Below are 17,220 nucleotides of genomic sequence, written 5' to 3'. Positions count from 1 at the left end.
GGCTGCCTGTAGTACAGGGAAGCTCGAGAGGGCGGCCTTCAGCGCCCGGAAGGCCGTCTCGCAGTCGTTTGTCCAATTGACTGCGGAGGGCAGCTTCTTCTTGGTGAGGTCTGTCAAGGGCTTCGCCAGGCTACTATAGTGGGGGACAAACCTCCTATAGTACCCGGTGGTGCCCAGGAAGGACATCACCTGTTTCTTGGTCCTGGGGGTGGGCCAGGATGCGATAGCATCCACTTTCCCTGGCCTGGCTTAAGGGTCCCCCCGCCTACCCGGTGCCCTAGGTAGTGGACCTCGCTCATGCCCAGCTGGCACTTTTCCGGCTTGATGGTCAAGCCTGCCTGGTGGATCCGCCCCAGCACCTGCGTCAGGTGCTGTAGGTGATCCTCCCATGTGGTACTGAAGAAGGCAATGTCATCCAGGTACGTGGCCGCGTACTCTTCAAGTCCCTTAAGCAGCGTGTTGACCATCCGCTGAAAAGTGGCAGGGGCATTCTTCATGCTGAACGGCATCACCGTGAATTTGTACAATCCAAAGGGGGTGATAAAGGCAGAGCGTTTCCGTGCCTCCTGTGTCAGGGGAATCTGCCAGGACCCCCGACTCAGATCCATGATGGTCAGGTACCGGGCCCTGGCCAACTGATCGAGCAGGTGATCGATGCGTGGCATAGAGTACGCATCGGTGACCGAGACAGCGTCGAGTCCCCTTTAGTCCACGCAGAACCGGGTGGTCCGGTCCTTCTTTGGGACGAGGACCACAGGCGAGGCCCAAGCGCTGTTGGATGCCTGGATGACCCACAGCTTCAACATCTCGTCAATCTCCTGGTGCATGTGCTGCTGCACCTCCAAGGAAACCCGATATGCTGAACGCCAGATTGGGGGTGATCCCTAGTGTCCACGTGATGGACGGCCAACTCCGTCCTTCCGGGCTTGTTGCTGAACAACTCCCGGAAGGGGTGAAGGGTGGCCCATAGCTGGGACCATTGGTCCTTCAAGAACTGTTGGCCCACCTCCACAACCTCGATGGACCCACCTGCCTTCACCTGGGCGAGCATATCCAGGAGGGTTTCCTCCACCCCCTCTTCGGAGAGGTTGCAGACAGGGAGGGCACATGCCTCCCTCTCATGAAGGGCCTTCATCATGTTCACGTGGAAGGCCTTTTGCCTTCCTCGGGCATGGTCCAGGGTGACCAGGTACGTCACGGCATTGAGGCGCTGATGCACGAGGTATGGGCCTTGCCAGGCCACCTGAAGCTTGTCCTGAGGTACGGGGACCAGTACCCATACCTTTTGACCCACCTGGTAGGTCCTCTTACAAGCGTTCTGGTCATACCATCTCTTCTGGTCGGCTTGGGCCCGCTCCATATTATCGTGCACCAGCTGCGACAAGGGCTGCATCTTGTTCCAGAAGCACATGACATACTCGATGACCGACACTCCAGGGTAGCTACATTTCCCTACCAGGCCTCTTTCACCAGAGCCAGGGGCCCCCGCACACGTCGCCCGTACAGGAGCTCGAAGAGGGAGAACCCCGTGGAGGCCTGTGGGACCTCTCGGTAGGCAAACAGTAGATGTGGGAGGTACCGCTCCCAGTCACACCTGTGGAAGTCGACCAACAACTTAAGCATCTGCTTTAAGGTGCCATTAAACCGTTCACACAGGCCGTTTGTCGGTGGGTGGTACGGGCTAGTCACCAGATGTTGCACCTGTGTTTGCATACAGAGGGACTCCATCAATTGCGACATGAACTGGGTTCCCCGGTCGGTGAGCATTTCCTGGGGAAAGCCCACTCTGGAGAAAATCTCCAGCAAGGCAGTGGCCACCTTGTTGGCCCGAATAAATGACAAGGCTACTGCCTCCGGGTACCGGGTGGCATAGTCTACTACCGTCAATATGAAGAGTTTCCCGGCGCTGTTGGAAATGGACAGCGGTCCAATCAGATCCAGTCACCCTCCTGAAAGGCTCTTCAATTATGGGCAGTGTTACCAGTGGGGCTTTGGGGCGCCTTTCCCACCCGCTGGCAGGTGTCACATGAACGGCAGTAGGCAACCACATCAGCCCCCATCTTTGGCCAGTAGAAATGCTGGGCTAATCTGGCCCTTGTCTTAGCAATCCCTAGGTGTCCAGCCATCGGAATCTCATGCGCAACCTGCAACAACTCCGTCCTGAACTGATAGGGTACCACTAGCTATCGGTCCCTAGGCAATCATTTACTGACAATTAGGGCTGCCAGTAAATAATAATCCATCTTCCTTACAGTGACATGTTTTTTTAAAACAAAACTTGTTGATATCCAAAGAGTGCAGAAGGGACATGCAATTTCCATTTTGATAAGTAATGCCGGGAATGACAAGCCGTGAGGTTATCATAATAGAGGAACTAGCACCCAGCTTCAGTCTGTGGCATATAGGAGGGACATAAAAGCCAGATTAAAAGAAAGTTGTTTTATATACAATCTTTCCACTTTTTATCATTTGCAAATCATTAAAGGGCTTCTCCAAGATTTTTCTGTGCATAGGTCATCAATATTAGATTAGTGGGGGGTCCGACTCCCTGCATCCCGCCATTTAGCTGTCTGAGGAAGCTTCAAGGCTCGCCAGAGCTCCAGTGCACGCCGTGGCCTCCTCACACCTTACCATGCACAGCACCGTCTAGTAGATAGTGGCTGTGCTTTGCATTGCAGCTCAGACCCATTCAACTGAATCAGACTAAGCGGCGCCCATATGACCAATCACCTATAACTCTATCACATTTTCATTCATATTTAATTTAATTTTTAACTGAATCGATAAATATAATGCTGAAAAAAAACTAAGACAGAACCTAAAGATTTAACATAAAATTGTAGTATCCAGTGAAGGAGTAGAATCTGTGGGTCTTCTCTGCCTTACTTAGTGGTCACTACTCACCTGGGCGGTTATCTGTAGGAATGTCCTCTATACTCTTGTCATCACCCCTCACATATGTCTCTGTAGGATTAATATTGTTCAAATCTTCACCCGGATTCGAAAGCTGTGAAACAAATATTGTAGAAGTCATCAGACGGTTGGAGAAGTCGAGTGGAAGGTTTTATATGACAGAGAAGATCAGTAATTAGAATGCTGAACAAATATTACCAGAGAACAGGACTTATCTGACCCAAATATCTGCAGGTCTCCTGTATGAATCCAATCTGATTGCTTCTTTAATCCAACCAGAAGTTTGCAATGCAGGGAAATTAGCCCTTATATTCCATCAGTAACATTAAATTGTGTGTATGTACAGTACAGACCAAAAGTTTGGACACACCTTCTCATTCAAAGAGTTTTCTTTATTTTCATGACTATGAAAATTGTAGATTCACACTGAAGGCATCAAAACTATGAATTAACACATGTGGAATTATATACATAACAAACAAGTGTGAAACAACTGAAAATATGTCATATTCTAGGTTCTTCAAAGTAGCCACCTTTTGCTTTAATTACTGCTTTGCACACTCTTGGCATTCTCTTGATGAGCTTCAAGAGGTAGTCCCCTGAAATGGTTTTCACTTCACAGGTGTGCCCTGTCAGGTTTAATAAGTGGGATTTCTTGCCTTATAAATGGGGTTGGGACCATCAGTTGCGTTGAGGAGAAGTCAGGTGGATACACATCTGATAGTCCTACTGAATAGACTGTTAGAATTTGTATTATGGCAAGAAAAAATCAGCTAAGTAAAGAAAAACGAGTGGCCATCATTACTTTAAGAAATGAAGGTCAGTCAGTCAGCCGAAAAATTGGGAAAACTTTGAAAGTAAGGGCTATTTGACCATGAAGGAGAGTGATGGGGTGCAGCGCCAGATGACCTGGCCTCCACAGTCACCAGACCTGAACCCAATCGAGATGGTTTGGGGTGAGTTGGACCGCAGAGTGAAGGCAAAAGGGCCAACAAGTGCTAAGCATCTCTGGGAACTCCTTCAAGACTGTTGGAAGACCATTTCAGGTGACTACCTCTTGAAGCTCATCAAGAGAATGCCAAGAGTGTGCAAAGCAGTAATCAAAGCAAAAGGTGGCTACTTTGAAGAACCTAGAATATGACATATTTTCAGTTGTTTCACACTTGTTTGTTAAGTATATATTTCCACATGTGTTAATTCATAGGTTTTGATGCCTTCATAGTCATAATAATGAAGAAAACTCTTTGAATGAGAAGGTGTGTCCAAACTTTTGGTCTGTACTGTATAATATTACATTGTTTGTGCACCTGTTGCCCTTGCTGGCCGCCCCAGGACTGTGGGCACCCTGCATATCACAGTTTATAGTATAAGGGACAGGAGAGAACACAGGAGAGGTGAGAACTGATCATCATCAACAGAACTCCCTTCTCAGTGAATGTTGCATCTCTTTGTGAAATTCCCAGGCAGGGCAGGCTATAGGAAGGGAGTAGCCTCTTAGATATCTATAGATGCAGTGTAAGACAGACAAAAGCAGAAAATTTGGGCACAACTCAATTATGGTTGCACCCGAGTATAATGGAAGTCAATGGGAGAATCCGAGCATTAAACCAGACACCCCCTGCTCTGAAAAGAGAGGGTGCCTGGTTCTTAGGAAAAGTTAAGAAATTAATGGATACACCACCAAAATGGTTCAGGAACAGCATGGGGAGGATGTCTGGATGCATCTTGGACTCCCAGGTCGCTGCCAGGTCCGAGTAGTACGCCACTTTTACAGACTGACAATAGTACGCACAAAACCAAAGATAAAATCGATTTTAGAGAAAAAATTGTTAGGAAACATTCTTTCCTGTATATTTACTTGTATATAAAGTGCAAGTGCTGCCAAGAGGCACTCCGATACAACCTATATATCACATAAAGGAGGGCCTCATTCTCAATGTGGTACAATAGTTCAGGTAGTGGGACTCCTACACTTATAAAGCCTATGCACTAAGTGAAAGGCCTGCCAAAAATTACAAGGAACCGGCACTCAAATACACCTTTTGTTACACATAAAGGAGGGCATTATACACACCCTTGAAAAATTATGATTGATGGCCTGCTGGTGACCCTCTAAAACATTAGGGGTGAGGGCCTGCTGCTGAGCTGACCATCTAAAACATTATGGGCGAGGGCCTGCTGCCGCTTTGGTGACTGTGGTGAGCTGACCCTGTAAATGATTTTAGGTGCAGGCTGCTGGTGAGCTGACCCTGTAAAATATTATATGCGAGGGCCTGCTGGCGAGCTGACCCTCTAAAAAATTATATGCAAGGGTCTGAAGGTGAGCTGACCCTGTAAAACATTTTAGGTGCGGGCCTGCTGGTGAGCTGACCCTGAAAACATTATATGCAAGGGCCTGCAGGTTAGCTGACCTTGTAAAAGATTGTAGGTGAGGGCCTGCTGGTGAGCTGACCCTCTAAAAAAATTATATGCGAGGACCTGCAGGTGAGCTGACCCTGTAAAACATTATATGCGAAGGGCATATATGCGATGAATAAGCATGTTCATATGATGGAAGAGGAGGAGGAGGATGAGAAAAGGAGGATTCAACCATATACCCTTCTTTGTGGTGGAAGGGGTGCATGGGAATACAATGTATTCAGTACATTATAAACAACACATTTAAAGTGCCTTTATGTTCATCAGCTTTCCTCTGGTGGAGTCGAGAAGTCATGGTCAATCCAGTCCTTGTTCATTTTTATAAGAGTCAACCTGTCAGCATTTTAAGTTAACAGGCAGATACGCTTATCTGTTATAATGCCACCAGCAGCACTAAATACCCGCTCAGACAAAACGCTGGCAGCAGGGCAGTCCAGCACCTCCAAAGTTCGTGCCACGTGTACAGCTTGGACACCCAGTAGTTGTAAGGCACTGAGGGATCACTGAGGACGCTGACACAGTTTGCTATGTACTCCTTCACCATCTTCCAAAATGTTTCCCTCCTTGTGACACTAGGCCGCGCATCAGAGTGATGGTGCTGGCGGGGTGTCATGAAACTGTCCCAGGCTTTAGAGAGTGTTGCCTTGCTTCTGTTGGAACTGCTGTGTGTTCCCCTTGTCTCCCCTCCTTGGTTGGCCAAGGAACTACGGACTCTGCCGCCAGCGTTGTCAGATGGAAATTTTTGGAGCAATTTTTCAACAAGGATCTTCTGGTATTGCACCGTTTTGCTCGTCCTCTCCACCAGAGGAATGAGAGATGAGAAGTTCTCTTTGTAGCGGGCGTCGAGAAAGCAAGACTTCGCTGTCGTCATCAGGAGGATCACTCTCAATCTCCTCATCCTCTTCTGCCCACCCACGCTGAACAGAGGGAATTAAACTTCCATGGGTACTACCCTCTGTAACGGAGGCAACCGTCTCCTGCTCCTCCTCCTCTTCATCGTCCAATTTGCGCTGAGAAGACGAACTGAGGGTGGTCTGGCTATCACCCTGTGTAATGCCTTCCCCCATTTCCACCTCTTCCACATGCAAAGTATTGTCCTTAATTGTGAGCAGCGAGCGTTTGAGTAGACACAGAAGTGGGATGGTTACGCTGATAATAGCGTTATCGCCGCTCACCATCTGTGTTGATCCCTCAAAGTTTCTTAAAACTTCACAGAGGTCAGACATCCATGCCAACTCCTCACTTGTGAATAGCGGAAGCTGACTGGAAAGGTGACGGCCATGTTGCAGCTGGTATTCCAATACTGCCCTCTGCTGCTCACAAAGCCTGGCCAACATGTGGATGGGATGTGTGTGAGCTTGCCGAGCTCCAAAGCCGCCACTAAGTTACGGATATTATCAGACACAATCATGCCTGGTTGCAGGTTGAGTGGCGAGAGCCACAGCTCAGTCTGGTCTCTTATCCCCTGCCAGAGCTCTGCGGCAGTGTGCTGTTTGTCCCCTAAGCATATCAGCTTCAGTACGGCGTGTGCTACACTGCTTCCAGCTACCGACTGATGGCTGACTGGTGCTGCACACGGATAATTCGGAGGTGGTAGTGGAGGACAAGGCGGAGGAAGAGAAGTTGGGGTTGGAGCCACTAACGTAGGTGCTGGCAGAAACCCTAATCGACGTAGGGCCCGCAATCCTTGGCGTCGGTAGCACCTGTGCCAATCCAGGGTACGAATCGCTTCCGGCCTCCACAACATTCACCCAGTGTGCAGTCAGGGAAATGTAGCGTCCCTGGCCGAATGCACTTGTCCATGTGTCCGTGGTTAAGTGGACCTTCCCAGTAACTGTGTTGGTCAGGGCACATGTGATGTTACGGAACACATGTTGGTGTAAGGCGAGCACGGCACACCTTGAAAAATAGTGGCGGCTGGGAACTGCGTAACGCGGGACGGCCGCAGACATCAGACTGTGGAAGGCCTCAGTGTTCACAAGCCTAAATGGCAACATTTCCAGGGCCAGTAATTTGGAAAGCTGCGCATTTAGTGCTATGGCCTGTGGGTGGGTGGCTGGGTATTTGCGCTTGCGTTAAAAGGCCTGGGGTTAAAAACATTTAGATGTTGTGCTGGGACACGGAAGTGGATGTGGTCGCTGATGGTGCTTACGAAGCTCCAGGTGCAAGGCGGGAGGCATCCCAGCCTGCGCCTTCGACAGGGTATTGTCCAGCACGTAACACAGGGTAAGAGGAGGCAGTGGTGTGACCTGCAGACACAGATTGCGGACCCAGGAGTTCGTCCCACTTATTACGGTACTTGGATGCCATGTGGCAGATCATGCCGGTGGTGGTGAGGTTGCTAGTGTTCACGCACTGTTTCATTTTGGTATGGCACAGGTTGCAAACTACTATTCTTTTGTCGTCCCAACTTTCCTGAAAAAAGCGCCATACTGCGGAACGCATACCCCTTGGCAAGGGAGATTTCCACATGGGGGTGCTCCGGGAACCAGTTGCTGGCCTGTTTAGTGTGGCCCGCCTTCTCCCTTTTGCCACCCCACTGCCTCTTCAAGCCTGTGGCGGTGCTGCAGATCCCTCCCCCTCTGTACTGCTGTCCTCGCTCGGCTTTCCACCTTGCCAGGTTGGGTCAGTGACTTCATCGTCCACCACCTCCTCTTCCACTTCCTCACTCTGCTCATCCTCCTGACTTGTTAATCTAACCACAACTTCAGTGATTGACAACTGTGTCTCATCCTCTTCATCAACCTCTTGAAACAGTAATTGCTGTTGAGTTATTGGCAACTGTGTCTCATCATCATCCACCTCATTGAACTGTAATTGCAGTTCCCCACCGTTCATCTTCTCGTGACTGTTGATGCTCAAGAGTTTGGGAATCAGGGCACAAGATCTGTCCCTCTTCAAGCGTGCATGGCGAAAGGGCCAAATCAAGGAATGGCGAGGAAAAGAGGTCCTTGGAATATCAGAGTGTGGGATCACTTGTTTGGCCAGAGGAAGGAGTATCAAGACTGGACTTGTTGGATGACAGGGTGGGGCTTAACCGACTGGAAGCATTATCTGCTGCAATCCAACTGACCACCTGGTCGCACTGGTCTGACATCAAGAGTGGTGACCTAGCCCGCCCTGCAAACTGGGACATGAAGCTAGGTATCACGGATGACAGTTTTTCTTGTGCTCTGGCCCAGGGCCACGGCCTCTGCATGCACCATCAGCATCACGGCTCTTCCCCGCCCCTTACTGCTTGCCTTCTTCATTTTAAATGTGATATATGCTTGAAAGTATGTCACACATACACAGGAGATATCCCGCAGATAATGTCAATGCTGTCACTAGCGGCTAATAAAAAATTACAGGGAATGTCACAGGTATTTGGGATGAGGAAACGTTACACAGGAGAGGTAGCACTGGTAATGTCACTGTCCAAAGGGTCTACGTAAAAGTACACTGTATGTCACAGATAAAAAAAAATTAAAAAAGTAAACTGGATGTCACAGATATTTTTGGGATGCGCACACTTTACACTGGAGATGTGGCGCAGCTAATCTCACTGTCCACAGCGTACACCGTCTATTGAAAAAGTAAACTGGAGGTCACAGATATTTTTTAGAAGTGTCGGGGATAATTTAACTGTCCGCAGCGGCCTATTAGATGCTATTTAGCGCAGGATGCACTAAAAATATATATTGCTGCTGTCATACACAATAGTCCTTTAAAGGACTTTTGGGTCTCTAAAAAGTTTTTCTAATACAAATCTTCCTATAACACTTTCTACACTGTCTGTCCCTTCCTATGCACAGCTCTCCCTAAGGGCTCATGCACACGACCGTATGCCCTCCGAGACATACGGTCCGTAAGCAGGCCATATGTCCCGGAGTGGCATATATCGTGCGCACGGGAGCGCAAAGCATCATAGGTTACTATGATGCTGTGCGCATTGGGCCGCCCGCGGGACTACTGTCCCGCACTCATATGATATTATGAGTGCGGGACAATAGCCCCGCGGGCGGCCCAATTCGCACAGCATCATAGTAACCTATGATGATGTGTGCTCCCGTGCGCACGATGTATGCTGCTCCGGGACATATGGCCCGCTCACGGACCGTATGTCTCGGAGGGCATACGGTCGTGTGCATGAGCCCTAAGACTAATCAATTTAGCGCAGGTTGCTCTACAAACATATATTGCTGCTGTCACACACACAATAGTCCTTAATAGGACTTTTGTGTCTATGTAAAGTTTTTGCTCAGCTCTCCCTGACTATGAATGAGCTGAACATGCGACATCGGGTGCTATATAGTACCCGATGACGCCTTACGGCCAGCCAATCACTGTAATGCCAGCAGCCAACATGGCTACGGCATTACAGTGAGGGCAGTACTTATCTACACGTTTATCGGCTGCATAGCAGCCAAGAAACGTGCGGGGAGGAGACTCGAACTAGTGCTCGATCAAAACTACTCATTATGCAACATAAAACATATAATGCTTGGTCTTTTCAATGTAACATCTTTCAAATGCAACTCTTTAAGTGCACATACCGAATAATACCAGGATGTAATATTAGGTTTATGGAATCCACTTTGTCATCACTGCCTACTAACCATCACCCAATTCTCTCCTCTACATGTATGTCTACATTGAAGCCAACTGCTGCACCCAGCTTTTCCACAGTCTGATATTGTCCACACCTCTCATCTTTCCTTCTCATTCCCTGGTATGTCCACATTGAACTTTTAATGTCTGTTTCCCTGCTGGATTTATGAAGTATTTGTTTACATTGACTATTTCACCCCTGTATATGGTCCTCCCTGGATTAGGCCAAATGTAACCCCCTCCCCTCTTGGTCACACCTGATTGAACACTGAGTGGTATAAATCTAGGTCTTTTCAATGCAACATCTTTCAAGTGCACATACTGAATTATACCAGAATTGAACCAGAAGGGGACCACAGGTGATTACAAACATAGTTAATGCAAACAATGTTTCTCTTTTTTATCTTACTCTTCCCACTTTTCCAAAACCTCCTGAAATACCCCCACATCCTTTCACTCAGCAAGGAACTATTCATCTCTCCCTCTATGTTACCTTCTCACCTGAACGCTTGCACAAACCTGTTTGGGAAGGAAGTGTTTTACGTTGCCAAACACACACAGATACCTCATGCTCTCTCTTATTCTCATCTATTATCATTTTCTCTGATTCTCCTTACTGCTGGTGATATCTCTCCAAATCCAGGCCCCCCTCAGCAAATCCCCACTATCGCCTCCATGTTCCAGTACAAATCTCCTTCTACAAATTTCTGCAACTGCTTAAACCTAATAACCATTCCTCTGACTCCTGCTCCTTTGGTTCCTCTTGCAGGAGCATTATGGAATGCACAGTCTGTCTGTAACAAATGGTCCTACATTCATGATCTTTTCATCTCTCGAAAACTTTCCTTTCTGGGTCTCACAGAAACATGGCTGACACCCTCTGACACCACCTCCCCTGCTGCACTCTCATATAGTGGATTTCATTTAACGCACACACCCCGCCCCGACTGCAAACATGGTGGAGGAGTTGGTCTTCTCCTATCAGACACCTGCTCCTACAGCCCAACTCCACTGCCACCCACTATTACGCTCACCTCATTTCAAGTACACTCTGTTCGCATCTATTCTCCCTCCAATCTCCAAGTAGCCATCATTTACAGCCCCCCCAGGCCCAGCAACCATCTTTCTTGACCACTTTAACACCTGGCTACTACACAGTTTCTTTCTGCTGACATCCCCACTATTATCATGGGTGACTTCAACATCCCTATTGACACCTGCCACTCAGCCGCCTCTAAACTCCTATCACTCTCTTCCTCCTTTGGCCTCTCACAGTGGTCTTCAGCTCCCACTCACAGAGATGGTCACACTCTAGATCTCATCCTATCTAACCTTTCTAATTTGCCTCTCCCCCTATCCGACCACAACCTACTCCCCTTCTCTTCATTGGTCTCTTCTGCTGCTCCCCCGGTCCACACACTAACACACCCCCGCAGGAACCTCAAAAATCTCGACTTTCACTTGCTTTCTGACTCTCTTCTGCCATTCTCTACCATCTGTTCCCTCCAAGACCCAGACGCTGCCACCACCATATATAACACCACAATAATTTCAGCTCTGGACACTGTTGCCCCCCTTACACACAACAAAACCCGAAAAATCAACAGACAACCCTGGCACACCAACCTGACCAAAAAACTCAGACAAGCTTCCAGGGCTGCTGAGCGGAGATGGAAGAAATCGTATTCTAAAGATCAATTCACTGCATACAAGCAATCCCTCCTCATATTCAAATCCTCACTCGCTGATGCAAAACACGCCTACTTCTCATCTCTCATATCTTCCCTGGCCCGCTGCCCTAAACAACCTTTTAACTCGCTTCTCCATACCCCAGCGCCCCCACCCTCTCCTCTCATCTCAGCTGAGGACTTTGTGACATACTTCAAACAAAAGATAGTCAACATCAGAGAAAGCTTCAGTACACAGTCCCCACAGACCCTCTACACAACTGCTCGGTCCTCTTCTCCCAAAACCCACTCCTCCACCATTACAGAAGAAAAACTCTCCACTATACTCTTCAGATCACATCTCACCACCTGTGCACTTGACCCAATCCCATCCCACCTCATCCCTAACCTCACCACAGTGTTTATCCCAGCCCTAACTCAACTCTTCAACCTATCACTAACCTCTGGTGTCTTCCTCTCTGCTTTTAAACATGCTACCATTATACCCATCCTTAAAAAGCCTTTACTTGACCCATCTTCTTTATCCAGTTATCGCAACATATCACTTCTTCCGTATGCCTCAAAGTTACTTGAACAACATGTCCATTCGGAACTGTCCTCTCACCTCTCCTCCTGCTCCCTCTTTGACTGGCTAAATCTGGCTTCCGACCCCACCACTCGAATGAGACTGCCCTTACCAAAGTCACCAATGACGTACTAACAGCCAGAAGCAAAAAACATTACTCTGTCCTCCTTCTCCTTGACCTGTCCTCTGCCTTTGACACTGTCAACCACTCCCTTCTGTTGGAAACTCATCTCTTAGCATCACTGACCTGGCCCTCTCCTGGATCACATCACACCTCACAGACCGGACGTTTAGCGTCTCCCACTCTCACACCACCCCCTCATCTTATGCCCTCTCTGTTGGTGTCCCGCAAGGCTCTGTCCTAGGACCCCTGCTCTTCTCTATTTTCACTTTTGGCTTGGGACATCTCATAGAGTCCCATGGCTTTCAGTATCACTGTTATGCTGATGACACACAAATCTATCTCTCTGGTCCAAACATCACCACCTTATTATCCAGAATCCCACGATGTCTATCTGCTATATCATCCTTCTTCTCCTCTCGCTTTCTAAAACTTAACATGGATAAAACAGAATTCATCATCTTTCCACCATCTAGTTCAACCCCCTCAACAGACCTATCTATCACGATCACTGGATGCACACTCTCCCTGGTCAACCAAGTCCGCTGCCTTGGAGTGACCTTGGATTCTGCCCTCTCCTTCCGACCGCACATCCAAGCCCTTTCCACCACCTGCCGCCTCCAACTCAAAAACAACTCCCGCATCCTTAACTTTGAATCTGCGAAAATGCTTGTACATGCCCTCATCATCTCCCGCCTAGACCACTGCAACACTCTCCTCTGTGGCCTTTCATCTAGCACTCTCGCAACCCTCCAATCTATCCTTAACTCTGCTGCCCGACTAATACACCTCTCACCCTGTTACTCCTCTGCCAATCCCTTCACTGGCTCCCCAATGCCCAGCTAATTCAGTTCAAAATACTAACAAATACATACAAGGCTGTCCACAACCTGTCCCCTCCCTACATCTCTGAGCTACTTTTCCGATACATCCCCACACGCAATCTCCAATCCTCTCAAGACCTCCTTCTCTCCTCTTATCACCACTTCCCACAATCGCCTCCAAGACATCCCCCACACTCTGGAACTCGCTACTCCAACATATCAGACTCTCACCTACAGTGGAAACCTTCAAAAGAAATCTGAAAACCCACCTCTTCAGACAAGCCTCCAACCAGTGACCCTGCTGTCTCTATACCGCCATGACCAACTTCACCCTCACCTACTGTGTCCTTCTCCCATACCATGTAGATTATAAGCCTCACGGGCAGGGCCCTCTCTCCTTCCGTACCAGTTTGTAACTCGTCTTGTTTATGCTTAGTGCAATTGTCTGTATTATGTATGTATTCCGCTGTTGTGGAAATTTTAAATTTCCACAACAGTCCCTCCTCTTTGTCATATGCTCCCCAGTGTCCCTCGACGAATCACGATCTTCAAACTTTTTACTAACCATTCTAACCTCTCAACTGTCAATCAATTTTCTAACCTAGTAGGGAATTACGTTGAGAACCATCACGACTGCCTTTTCTTTGACGGTACTTGGGTCAGATTTTTGCAAAGAAGGTAAAAATCACGGCCGATCCATGGCCTGAATGTTCCGCTGTAACTCTTTATTCCATCAGGTATGCCCCCAGGCAGCCCCACGGGTTATCCACCACCGGGTTCAGGAGTCTGTCCCAGACCCAGACTCAATAACCAGTGTTCATTCTAGTCAACCAGGTGATTGGGTCGTGCTAAAGAAACATCCGAGGACGGGATATCTTGGGCCATTCCAGGTGCTGCTGATGATGCTAACCTCTCTGAAGTTCGAGGGACGAGACAACTGGATCCACACCGGTCACTGCAAGAAGCTGCTCAACTAAGTCAAAGAATGAAGAGTATCACTTTTGTTTATTTGTTTAGTTTCATTTTTAGAGAGGGAAACGCACATAAAACTAGCCAGGGCCACAAGGAGATATTTGTTGATAGCACTGATTTTCCATTTCTAGAGGGTAATATCAGCTATAGTTTTAATGATAGCTCTGGCTCCTGCTTCTCGCTTGTTAATCCTGTATGGGTGTCCGGGCAGCTAGGCGGCCCGTAGATGTGGTAAAGGGCATAAGTTTGTGGGATCCTCCAGTTGTGAGGAAGGTATAATGGTCAACCTTACTAATGAACCCCCCGATCTCTTTAATAACACCCATAGACCAGATTATATCTGCTGGAAAGAAGGGTGTAACGTTCAGACTCAGGGAGCGATCCCTCAGTTTATTCAGTTATTACTGGAAGCCCGTGACCGTCATAAGTTCTTGTGTGGAGTTGACGCGTCAATACTATTTCCTATGCGGGTTAGCCGCTTATAAAAAGGTAATTCCCCCTAATGCCAGAGGTTCATGTGTCCTGGTGAAGCTTGTCCCTGTATCTTACGTTGCAGCCGATTGGGAGAAACTGATGGTGTGGAAAGAGGTAAGAAGGGCAGGGAGAGCTGGAAGGGATTTGTTTTCTGGCTGGACGGGATGGGGAGTTGGACTTATGAAGCGATTGAACAATTTCTCGTCCATAGTGGATGAGATGTTCAATGAAACCGTTGAGGCAGTGAGAGAGAGAGATCACTGAGAAACGACAGTAGAATGTCCAAAGGAGGGTTTCTGTGAATTAGCTGACGGTTATGCCTAGCTAGCAGACACCATTGACAATGGTCAGGCCCATACTGACAGGAGCAGGGCAGAGACGGAGCTATGACTAGTGAGGGTTGGAATCCTTTTTAAAGCTTTGGAGGTCTTGGGGCTCACTGGTTTTCTATTGGATCTGGGCGAAAGGAAATAGGACATGTACTTATGTTTTTTTGTTTCCATTCCTTCTATACGCCGGAGTGAGATGTTCCTGATGTCTAATCGACTGAGTTACCGAAACCCGAATAGACAAGATGCCCTGAAGACCAAACCATGGACCAGATGCAGAGGATTCCAAACCAGTCGGTGACCAGCGCGAAACACCACCTCCTGAGTCAGCTCCCGAAGAAAAGAATCTCCGAGTCAAGATTTGTTTTTGAGCTACGTGTCAAGATTGACTTTCTGTTTTCCATCATCTGTTTTGTTTTATGGATTCAGGACTTTTCGTAGACAAGACAGTTTTTTTCAAAGAAGAAGATCGAGATTCGTCGAGGGACACTGGGGAGCATATGACAAAGACGAGGGACTGTTGTGGAAATTATATTAGGATGTGTTTCTAATATATTGTGTATTGTCATCATGTCTCTCAGTGTCAGGGTAAACCACTGGAGTGAATATCTTCCTGTGTATGTGGAGACACAGCTGCCGGGCGCAGAGGTCTCCGTCGGCGAATGGTCCATGTGCTAAGCACTGGGCTGTGGGCCGGGGGAGACTGATGTGTTCAGCAGAGCAGTGTTTTGTTGGCTGATGTATGGACGCCGGCTAGGGTCACCGCGCAAGACGCAGATTTATTGGTTTGGCGTGGATGCATTCGTTAAGAGAACAATATATGAAAGGAACGTGTGTTTGTTGTCTCTAGTGCGCCTGATCAGCCGCTGGAGATAATGACGTTGTCCTGTAAATAAACATGCATGAGGATCATAGTAACTTTATCTTAGCATTGATCACTGAGCAAGGCTGGATAAAGTTCACTCCAGTGGTAATGGTAGATTATTGTATACACGTGTTTGTTAGGCTACTTTCACACTGGCGTTTCTGGGTCCGCCTGTGAGATCCGTTTCAAAGCTCTCACAAGCGGCCCAAAACGGATCAGTTCAGCCCCAATGCATTCTGAATGGATAATGATCCATTCAGAATGCATCAGTTTGCCTCCGTTCAGCCTCCATTCCGCTCTGGAGGCGGACACCAAAACGCTGATTGTAGCGTTTTGATGTCCGTCTGACGAAACTGAGCCAAACGGATCCGTCCTGACTTACAATGGAAGTCAATGGGGACGGATCCGTTTTTACTGACACAATATGGTGCAATTGAAAACGGATCCACCTCCCATTGACTTTGAATGGAAGTCAAAACGGATCAGTTTGCATTATCATGAAAAAAAAATGGATACAAGCGTTTGCATTATAGGTGCGGATCCGTCTGTGCAGATACCAGACGGATCCGCACCTAAACGCAGGTGTGAAAGTAGCCTTAGCTGGCTATGTTATTCTAAATGATGGTGTCTTGTCTTCCTATGTCATCACTTCCTGCATCCTTGTTACATGAAGTAAGTGGTCGGGTGATGGGCCCCTTTTCTATTGTTACACCTTTTGTGAGTAAACGATAAAAGTGTACAGACTAGGCGGGAGCAGGGCAGTTGCTCAGAAGAACTCAAGATGGTAACACCTGTGTCTGATTCTGACTGCAGTTGAGGGATTTGCCTGTCCTTACACAAAGTTTGATAAGAGCGGATTTCAACTATTAATATTTCTACAACACCGCTTATCATATGTACAGCTCTATGGAATGAATGGCGCTTTAATAATAAATAATAAAATAATGGTGGATGAAACAAGATTGGAAACAAGATCTGCAAAGCCTTCTACATGTCATAGGGAACATTTCATGAGACTTTATCTCCACCTACCTGATCATCCTGAGGAAGAAGAGGACTAGGACATCTCTCCGGTGTTCTTATCTCTTCCTTAACTGTAATAAACACATCCAGTGACTGAATTCATCCCTTACATACAGATAATGAGAGGACGTGTGTATTTAGTCATGTCTATTACCTGGTGATGTAAGGGTCCGGTGATCCACCATCATGACGTCCTTGTACAGATCTTTGTGTCCTTCTAAATACTCCCACTCCTCCATGGAGAAATAGACTGTGACATCCTGACACCTTATAGGAACCTGACAACACAATGATAGTCATCACCCAGATCCCTTCATAGCGTTCCTGTATAATGTCCCAGCATTCCCAGCAGTGTCACCTCTCCAGTCAGCAGCTCAATCATCTTGCTGGTGAGTTCTAGGATCTTCTCTCTATTGATTTCCTCATGTATCAGGGGGT

At 47.7% G+C, this 17,220-nt stretch overlaps 1 protein-coding gene across 3 annotated transcripts in view; it reads right to left on the bottom strand.

The window, feature by feature from the left end:
* LOC121003535 (gastrula zinc finger protein XlCGF26.1-like) overlaps positions 1-17,220 on the bottom strand; it is a 1,829,815-nt gene that overhangs the window by 1,124,506 nt on the left and 688,089 nt on the right. For all 3 annotated transcript variants that reach the window (XM_040435433.1, XM_040435434.1, XM_040435435.1), the window contains exons 5-6: positions 16,792-16,853; positions 2,905-3,007 (exon numbers count right to left, since the gene is read on the bottom strand). In XM_040435433.1, coding sequence (XP_040291367.1) covers positions 2,905-3,007; positions 16,792-16,853 — 165 coding nt within the window. The remainder of the gene's footprint in view (positions 1-2,904; positions 3,008-16,791; positions 16,854-17,220) is intronic.

The sequence above is a fragment of the Bufo bufo genome, chromosome 6 (genome assembly GCF_905171765.1).
Source record: "Bufo bufo chromosome 6, aBufBuf1.1, whole genome shotgun sequence".
NCBI classification, from domain to species: domain Eukaryota; kingdom Metazoa; phylum Chordata; class Amphibia; order Anura; family Bufonidae; genus Bufo; species Bufo bufo.
The sequence above is the reverse complement of the archived record's forward strand: the minus strand, read 5'-3'. Positions and strand labels throughout refer to the sequence as shown.